Source organism: Nanorana parkeri, unplaced genomic scaffold (assembly GCF_000935625.1).
Source record: "Nanorana parkeri isolate BGI_ZX_2015 unplaced genomic scaffold, ASM93562v1 scaffold1023, whole genome shotgun sequence".
Lineage (NCBI taxonomy): Eukaryota > Metazoa > Chordata > Amphibia > Anura > Dicroglossidae > Nanorana > Nanorana parkeri.
The window spans coordinates 140,071-149,837 of NW_017307291.1; the positions used below are offsets into that span (position 1 = coordinate 140,071).

Below are 9,767 nucleotides of genomic sequence, written 5' to 3' on the forward strand. Positions count from 1 at the left end.
TTTTAGCCTAGAGGGCTGGAGAGAAGCAGATTTACTTAACTGATCACTTCTCCTCCGGTGGTCAGTGCTTACCTCTCACCCCTCCACTTTCCCTGTCCCTTGGCAGGTGTCTGGAACCTGCATTAGACGTTATGATGTCACCGGTCCTTAGATCGCCGGAGTGAAGGGGAGAAAAGGCTGTGGGGACCGGTCTTGCAGCCCGGAAGGAGGTGGCAGGAGCACAGAAAATGTATGTAAAAGTGCTTTACTCTAGCCACGAGAAAAAAAACAAGCACTCAACCCTTGAATTGTGGGGGTTAGCCCCATTGCAAGGGTAGTGTTTTGGTTTGCCCCGAAGATGGGCTTTAAATGAATACCCAGTGATCCTACCATGCCTTGTTCCGGCACTTCCTGTAATGGAGTGACAACTGTCTCCCTGGTGCATTGCTGCTTTGTCACTCAGTTACATAAGCCTATACTGGAGATTACAAAGGGCCATGGCAATGCCGATTGCACAGACACAGTCCACCGTTGTCACCACCAGTTAACAGGTCCAAAGCAATGATGTGCCGCCATTGCTGAAGTTAACGTTCAAAGGAAGTTGCTGAAAGAGGATGGAGGAGTTCAACAGCACTGAAATACATAAAAGAATTAAAAAAAAGTATGATATGGACATGAAAAACATGCAGACATTTATTATACATTGGGCTCTAGCACACTAAGTGTCATCCAGTTAGTGTTTAAATCTACTTTAAGGTGCATCTGGCATCCGATGTGCTGCCAAGGATCTGTTCACTATATCTTACTCAGTACATCCACATCACCCCAGCAATAACAAAGGGAATGTTCAGTTCACTGGGACTGTTTGGTACAGTAGTGAATATAAATAATATTTAGTAATTAGCCACAATCCATGTTTAGTTTACATCTGCTCAGTCTGGGGTGACTGTCAGAACAAGTACATTTTACTAATATGGTCACATCTGCGTGGCGTCCCCGCAGGGTTCATGTTGGGCCAGTCACCTGACCTGCACCTCCGCAACATGAGCAATTTGGTTTATAAACAGGGAAATCAGCTATACCAACCCAGCATTTGTTTGATTTACATGTGTCTGCGGGGATATTAATGGCCACCTTGCTGAAACCTGCGAAGACCTGTTTATCTTCAGCAGAGGTAAAGAACAGAACAGTACATAAAACAAGATGGCTATGGTAGAAAAGTAAAACTGCATTAAAGCGGACGTATCATTAAGGGGCTGATTTATAAATGTTCCAACCAGTGTATAGCTGTGCAAATGCGGTTCTCTAGTGCTTTAGCCAAGTGCATAGTTAATTCCTATGCTTCCCAATTCCATCTAGTGGCAATATGCTGTGCAAATGACATCCCCCCAGCTATACACTAGACGGAACATTTATACATCAGCACATAGGTGTGGAAATACAACTATAGCCATACCTGGAAATGAAGTAATACTTACCTTTCCTTCTCACACTGCTATAACACTACTCCTTCCAAGAGAAATGCCTGGCTGACCAAAGGGAAACCACCATTTTCCAGGACTGTCAACCGCCTGGGTCATCTCCAGTGTTTGATTCTTCCCTCTGACCTCCCCGTCATTACAGGACTCAGCAATGTTCTGGTGGCACAGGACAGGTAGGTATTTACTTACTTTACTAATCACGGGAAAGGATCACCTTAAATCCCAACTGTAGTCAAAACCTCTATTTTAGTTTTGTGCAGACTGTGAAAGGGTTGAACCCTCTATCAGGTTTACATTGATGACTGTGCCCTCGTTGTTGTCACTTGCACATACAGGTGCTGGATTGGAAAATTCAGTACCTGTGGCCATATCTCCTAACCCCTATCCAATATTAGACACTGTGTTGGGGGAGGGGTGGATTGAAATGCACCCCATTGATGCCCTCCATGTTAATTTGATCAGACATAGTACTGAGTGGTCAGTTTTCCAATACTCTTGTGTCAGTCTGCTCCATGGATAACAGGGCTTTAAGCATAGAGATGAGCTCAGGTTCCGACTGAACCCAGACCAAGCCTGTGCTCCCCGGAACTTGGAGGTGCTATAGGCCACCCGTCCAATCAGCTGCGAGCTGGGGCATTTCCCGTCCCGCAAATACACCTTAAACAAAAGGGTGGGATACTTCTGCTGACATCATTGACCTTATATGTACACATGGCCATATAAGGTCAATAACGTCACTGCATCCCGGCCTTTTGCTTACGTGCAGATGGAGGCGGAGAATTCCCTGGCCACAGCTAATTGGGCAGCAGGGTAAGGAGCTTTCTTCCATATTCACAGGAACTCAGGTTTGGACCGGTTCAGTCCAAACCTGAGCTCCTCATTTGTGTAGTGGTGGTCACTAGGGTCTTATGATGGCCCTACATTGGTGGAATTATGTGCCCAAAAAACAATCAGTGTGGTGCCCCATCAGGACCCACCCCCATATGACAAGAGTCAAACCTTCAATTGACTTTGTGGAAGGATCAAAACTATCTGCCAAACAGTGCCTGCGGCCAGGGGCGTCCCAAACCTAGGTGTCACCCAGAGCGGAGACCAGGTGACACCCCGATTTGACGTAATTGCGCACACGTGGTCATCTAATTGACGCCTGCTGGCAGCCATCTTAATGATGTACGCCAGCAGAGAGAGGAGGGGGCGTTCACCCGGCGGGATGAGGTATGCCGCCGGGTCCCCTCCTATCCCCTGACACTGTCGGGCTCTCAGTCCATGACTAAGTGCCTGACTTTTTAGAGGGGGTGACACCAAAAGGACTGTCGCTCCCCCCTTGTGACGCCGCTGCCTGCGGCCAATAATCAACTGTAGTTACTGTTTGTGTATTCTGTTTCGACAGTACACCACCAACAGACCAGTGGTGGAGATTCCCCCATCCATGCTATTAACGTGGATGGTGGAATCAAGAGTTGTTCTTAGGCTGAATGAAAAAACACATCACAGTGTATGGCCAGCTTTAGAACAATATCCTTGCCCTCACGAGTGTAACAACATCTTCTGGATCCATCATGCTGTGGCCTGCTTCTTCCATCCTGCTATAAAGCCTGGTTAGAGCAGAGGCTGATAGGCTAAGACTGGTGGTTATGCACAACAATGAGCCAAAAAAGTGCAAGAAAGCATGTTACCCATCATTCATGTCCTCTAATTGAGGTCTATGGGGCCAAAAATGCTAAATAAACACAATTCCCATTACGGAGGTGCACGGTAGTGTAACACACATGTGTGAACAGGCCCAATAGAAAATAATGCTAATTCTTATGTCGTGCTTTGTCACGTGTCGGCAAACATGCGTCTCTACAGGTGTGAACAGGGACTAAATCACACACCAGAAACATATTTGTTTTTTTTATCTGCAGCCTACAAACGCAACCCGGTTGCTATACATCTAGCAGTAAGTTAGTACATTATTACCTTTTACCTATTCGCATGTTTGCATTGACCTATGCTGGAAATGTTTTTGGACATATGCCCACAAATAAGGTATAATATATTATCAGATGAATCCACAACGCAATCCACAACAGTCTATGAAGAGCCATCTTACGCCACGGGAGTGAAATCGTCTCAATGATGAGGTGAAGTGGTTTGAAATGATGTCAGGAATGTCAAATCTCCCCCAACCTGGAGGCAATGGAGGCTCTGAAAAACTCTTTTGTGGACTTGTGAACATGAATAAACATCTAGACGTGACTTTGTTCACATTCACTGACTAAGGTTTACTTTTAATTACGGCTTCAATGAGGTCCATTGCCAGGAAAATCCAGCAAGTGAAGTATGGAGAGGCTTTGGTGGCCACCTTGAAGAGAAATTCAGCCATGCTTAAGGGATTAAACAGTTCTGGAAAATGCCCCAGTTTAAACCCCAGCATCTGACTAATCCATGGGCCCGGCCTCTCTGCTGAAAAGAAGAACCCATTCCTCAATGAATAGGAGGGGGCGGGGGCTCTCCAGTCCTCATCACTTTGTGACTGCTCAAGCCTTATGAGATTAAACAAGATTTTCACCGTCCGGTTGCCTTTGTTGGTCCCTTTTCTCCTAGGAGTCTCCATATGGCCACTGACACTTGACAGTCATGAACATTTAAATGAATCAAATGAAAGTGTACCAGAATACATACCAGATTCACAGTGATATCGTGCCAGGGTGTCCTCTCCATATGGTAACCCAATCACTAAAATCTCAGATAATAGTTAAAGGGTATCTACGGTCAAAAACTGAAAGTAAATCTGTATTTCTATATTAAATTTCCATAAGTCCTATCCCACTCCTAATAACCATTCCGATGTAGAATTCTGTAAACGTACTTATTGAACATGTCCATAGGATGTGTTCCTCAATGCACTGACACCATTTCACTCAGCCCTGTGACTATGCACTTGCTTGTGCCACAACTCTCATGCACCCTGCCTTCTGAACTGCAACTCAACATCTGAACAATGTCATATTGTCATTACTTGCTGGAAGCAATGCATGATGGGCAATGTAGTCTTAGAAATTGAAATTGCATCACATCAAGCAGCAGAGAAAGAGATGCTGTTGAGCGATTCTCCCTGGCCTAAGCTAAAAATGTAAATTTCAGGTGGTCTGACCTTATAATGCTTGCAATTAACAATAATAATAATCTAAATAACAATAATAATCATCATCATCATGATAATAATAATTTAACCACCTCAGACGGGTTCACGTAAATACACGTCACCCGCTTCAAGTGGTTATACCAAGAACACGGCTGCTGCTATCATTTTAAACAGCTGGAGATTGCTGTTTCTGTACAAGTGATCTGGCTGTCGCCCCCCCCCGCCCCGTCTGCTGCTGCCGGATTCCCCAGGATTCGCTGTCCCCTGTGCAGCAATGGCGGGTCTCCCCTGAGCTTCCAGCCGCTGATCTCTACTCCGATCACTGGACCCGAAAGTGATGTGTATTACATCACTTCCGGTATCACAGTTTACAGTCTCCGGCTCTTAGAGCCAGGAGAAGAAGCTGGGGAAGAAGACCTCTGCTTCATCAGCTTCTTTGGGGTCCTTAGGTGACATTAGGGGTCTGACCTGTCACAATATATTTGCTATTACATATAGGGGATTATTAGTCCCCTATGTGATAGCAATAAAGTTGAGTGTAAACATTTTTTTTTAAAGGGCCATTAATTACTGCTTACTAAACTGATGAGTAGTAAAAGCTTTTTAAGCATCGCCTATGGAAAATTTTGTATATTGTAGTTTTTTGCAGTTTCGCAGGCGAACATAATTTTAAGGCTTGACATGTTTTGTATCTATTTACCCGGCCTGACCCCGTCTTTTATATTTTACCAAAACATTAGGTATTATATTCTGTTTCTATTCTGTGTATAATTTGTTATATTGTGTTATGTCGTAGTGGCAAACAGTAAACCAAACTAGTTTCCTGATAAAGTGAATTTTTCGCCCCTTCCCTTTTCTTCGTGCTGTTCTAGCAAGACATCCCATGCCCTTACTCGTGCATGATAAGTGTTAATGGTTTTTTCTGCCTGAAATCCCTGAAACTACGAAGCTATAAGAAACAGACCGAGTGTGTCTTTCATTCATGACCAGGCACCGCTAATCCAGACACAATGGCAATGGTCTTACTTGTATGGTCCAGGTGGGCTCATGGTGGACACATTGTATCCAGGAAGTGGGTTTATCTTTGTAATTTTCTTCATCAAGCTTGATCAAAGGATCTGGAGGGGTTGTCCAGCCAGTGGGATAAAGCATGATTTCTGGCTGCATATGAATACATTGTGTGTCCTGATAATGTTCTTGGTATGGTTTTACTAATGGCACCTTTATACTGTAATGGTCGTAATATTCATTGCAATAATAGGTACATATGTTAGGTGTCAGTGCTGCCATTGTTGTCATGAACATCCAAATAAGACTTATAGGTAATTTAATACCCCAACCTTATTTATGGTTTTCACCTATGGGAACATCATGAAAGAAACACATCAAGCATTTGCTCCATCTCTGAAGTCATAAGAAGACCTCAAGCCGTTGTAGTTCCTGATCTAGCATATGTTGGGGTACAAGAGGGGTCAGGATATGTTTACATCCGACCCTCCATAGACCTAACATGGGTCTGGTGAGTAAGACAATGGTGACATCCAATCTGTACTGTTCTGGTCAGCAGGCAATCCGTGCACTGATCCCCAGATATCCAGCTTATAAACAAATCACTTGTGCATAATCAGGAAGAAATGTCTGCTCCAGTCAGCCCACTTAGGTAGTCTCCCATTGTGAATCTTGCACAGGGTAGGGGAGGTGCAGCCAGACTGTGAATCACAGCTTCCATGTCAAAGACTCCTCTGCCTTCCCTGTTGGCCATGTTCTTTCTGCAGGGCAGGGGAAGTGGTTAGATACGATAATGTGGACTTTATTATTGACTTTTGAATATCAGTGACAGAGTTGTTTAATCTACTTAGACTAGTGGTAAACAACTTTGGCATTGTGGCGAAACTACAAATCCCCATTAGGCCTCTGTTTCTAGGAGTAATGCCTATGGGGTTATTCACACCATATACAGTACGTTACCAGCGCGGTAAGCTACTGGAACGCACTGTATCACATCCCGGCTGGAACGCACTGTAAATGGTGTGAAGAAGCCCTCAAGCTGTCAGAGTCTTGCAATGCCTCATGGGGTTGATGCCTCAGAGTGTTGAGGTTGCCTATCCCTGGCCTGGCCTTTAAATTTTAGTCAAAGGAGTGGTTTTGAAACAGCTGATAGAGCAGGTTATGAGGGATGCTAGGCCATTTTCACATGATCGGTTGAGAAGAGTCTGGGGCTGCAGCTAACGATTATTTTCATAATCAATTAGTTGCCCGATTATTTTTTTAACTAATCAATTGGTTGGTTTAAAAACTCTCTCTCTCTCTCTCTCTCTCTCCTCTCTCCCCCCCAACTAACCAATAATGAGAAAAATTGCCAACTATTCTCATAGTCGATTATTATCGATTAGTTGTTGCAGCCCTAGAAGAGTGCCTCAGAGCAGAGCGGCTGCAGCTTTGAACCAAGAAAGAGCCAGCTGCGGTGGACTGAGCCTCAAACATAGGTCCCATCAGGAACCAGCCAGCTCCAAATGGAATCCAAAGTCCTGGAAAACTTAAGAAATAGATTTAAATATATAATATTGCCATTACTTCAGGTTCATACACTTAACATTGATTCTTTCCCCTCCAGTATCATTTTCATATCATTTAATTGAAATATAAAAGTCTATGTAGCATGTTCAGTTTCTGGTGAAAGGCCTCAAATCTCACTATTGCCCCGGCTTAGTTCATTCCATTTGTAGTTTTGAATGTGAGTTGGCCAAGTGAGGAGCATACGTTTTAGAGGTGCCATTTTTATTTTCTATTATCAGTCTCACGCTGTAACATGGAAAAGTTGCCTGCACATCCTTAGTTGGGCCATAAGGTGGGAGGTTCAGAACAAAGGCAATTATAAAATGCCATCCCACATTTATTGTGGTTGCCAACTGTCATTATCCAACATGATTTGTTTTGTTCTAACTGTTCTTTCTTATTTTTGAGGTGGCAGTAGCCCTGAGTTTCTGCTTCCTGTATTTGCAGATAGTGACTGGTACCTGTGCCACATAACCATCATTGTGCCCAGAGAGGAGAGTTTGGAGTGGACCATGTATCCCTTCCCTTACCTGGCTTGTGTAGATCCCAAAGCACCAAAAGGCACCTTTGTGTACCAGCTGCTAGCCCATTACTACAATGATGAGAGCTCTGGCGGTGGGATATCATACTACCTTATGGAAGGTGAGTAATGACTCTTTATACTATAATATATGGCAGGGATAGGCAACTTCCACCTCTCCAGCTGTTGTGGAACTACAAGTCCCATGATGCAATGTAAGTCTCTGATAGCCACAGGCATGATTCCCAGGGGCAGATGAATGCACAGATACAGTATGTAGTTTAAGCACAGCTGGAGGGCTGAAGTTGCCCACCCCTGATATATGGCATGGACTGGATTGTTCTCTAGCAGATATAAAATCACAATTTCATCCAAAACTGGGAGGCTTGCTCTATGCCATCCAGTGCGTTCCGGCCTCTAACCGTGCTGGAACGCACTGGATTTGGTGTGAATAAGCCCTGAGAAGTGAAGTGTTTGTAAGTGTTGCATTATTTAAAATAAAAAGAACATTACAGCAAAAATCAGAAATTGTCCTATTTAGTATCGTAATCAAAGATCAACTGCAATATTCTAAGGAACTTTTAGCAGTCAATCAGAAACAATCTTTTAACAGATCTGACTACAGTAAAGTGAAATGTGATTGGCTGCATGGGTTACCACACTTAGGACACCATCACTGCACTTTTCAATGGCTGCCGAATGCGTCTTACATTGTAGATGAATATCAGGATAAGGATTCTGACTTATGACTTTATTCTCAGGTTCTGTCCAGCAGTTTGAGGTGAACAGGGAGACGGGTGTCATCAGCACAACTGGATTACCTCTGATTTGGAATAAGGAATATGCTCTCAGGGTGCAAGCCATCGACAGACATGGGAAAAAGAGTCCGTACGCATCGGTCTCAATTTTGGTCGGCTTGCGGCCTCCTCAGTTCACCAATATGACGTACAGTCTGCTTGTCTCAGAAAGCACAGCCGCCGGGGAGAAGTGAGTATGGAGCGCAGTCATTTCACGACACATACACATGCCAAACCTGACTATACACATCACAGTCTGGTTGTACAATTTTCTTTAGATCTTCCAATTATGTAGAGCGAGAGTCTGTATGACCGAATGCAAATTAAATCAATTGTTTTGGCAGGACCCACACGATACATCGTACAATCTGACTGTACAATCTTCTTTAGATGTACCAACAGCTATGTAGTGTAAGGGCCTAAATGATCGGGCACAAAGTGAATGAGTGTCATAATGAGTGGCTGTCCTGGTGTCCTCTGTCCTTATTACAGACAGGAACTGTCAGATATCCTGATAGAGAGCAGGGCCACACTGACAGAGAAACCCCAATGTTTACACCGGTACCCGCAACTTCTGCACCCCCGCTACTACAGCACCGGGCCCTGAAAGTGAAAGATTAGAACAGATCGCCTTCTCTTTGTCTATTTACATATCATTGATACAATATACAAAATAAATGATTGGCTAGGGGACTCAGATTGGTCCATTATTTTAGTAAATTGTCCAGTTGTGATGTGATATGTTGCGTGAAAATGTAAGGTCTGCTTATTTAGGGCCCCCCCCCCCCCCACCAGGACCGGCCTTAGACATGTAGGCACCCAGTGCGAGGAAGCTTTACAGTGCTCCTCATTGACCACACCCCTCAGTAACCACACCCCTCAGTGGCCACACACATTTCTCCAATATCCACATCATTTAAAGACTCCAATTTTGTAAAAAGACACAAAGAAACAAAATAAAAAGTATGATAAAAATAAAACTTTTATTCAAAGGTACTAAACAAAATATAAGTATTCTTATTAAATAAAACAACAGTAGGCAAACAAGTGGTAAACAATAAATGTTAAACTAAAATAGAGTCTATAAGAATAAAGCGTCAGGATGTCATCCATACTCTTTTTTTAAGTAAGTGCATCTAGATAAGTAAAAATAAAAAACAGAACACAAAACTTAGACTACATGTTAAATTAATGAATTACTATTTGCCCGAATATACAAAAAATTTATTCAGGCACATAATAATTTGTTTGATAATTTTTTTTAAATTTGTATTATTTATTTATTTTATATTATTATTTATTTT

The 9,767-nt window shown here is 43.2% G+C and overlaps 1 protein-coding gene across 1 annotated transcript in view; it reads left to right on the top strand.

The window, feature by feature from the left end:
• LOC108795896 (neural-cadherin-like) overlaps positions 1–9,767 on the top strand; it is a 71,739-nt gene that overhangs the window by 6,020 nt on the left and 55,952 nt on the right. The window contains exons 2-4 of the mRNA XM_018567225.1: positions 207–218; positions 7,594–7,788; positions 8,428–8,653. Coding sequence (XP_018422727.1) covers positions 207–218; positions 7,594–7,788; positions 8,428–8,653 — 433 coding nt within the window. The remainder of the gene's footprint in view (positions 1–206; positions 219–7,593; positions 7,789–8,427; positions 8,654–9,767) is intronic.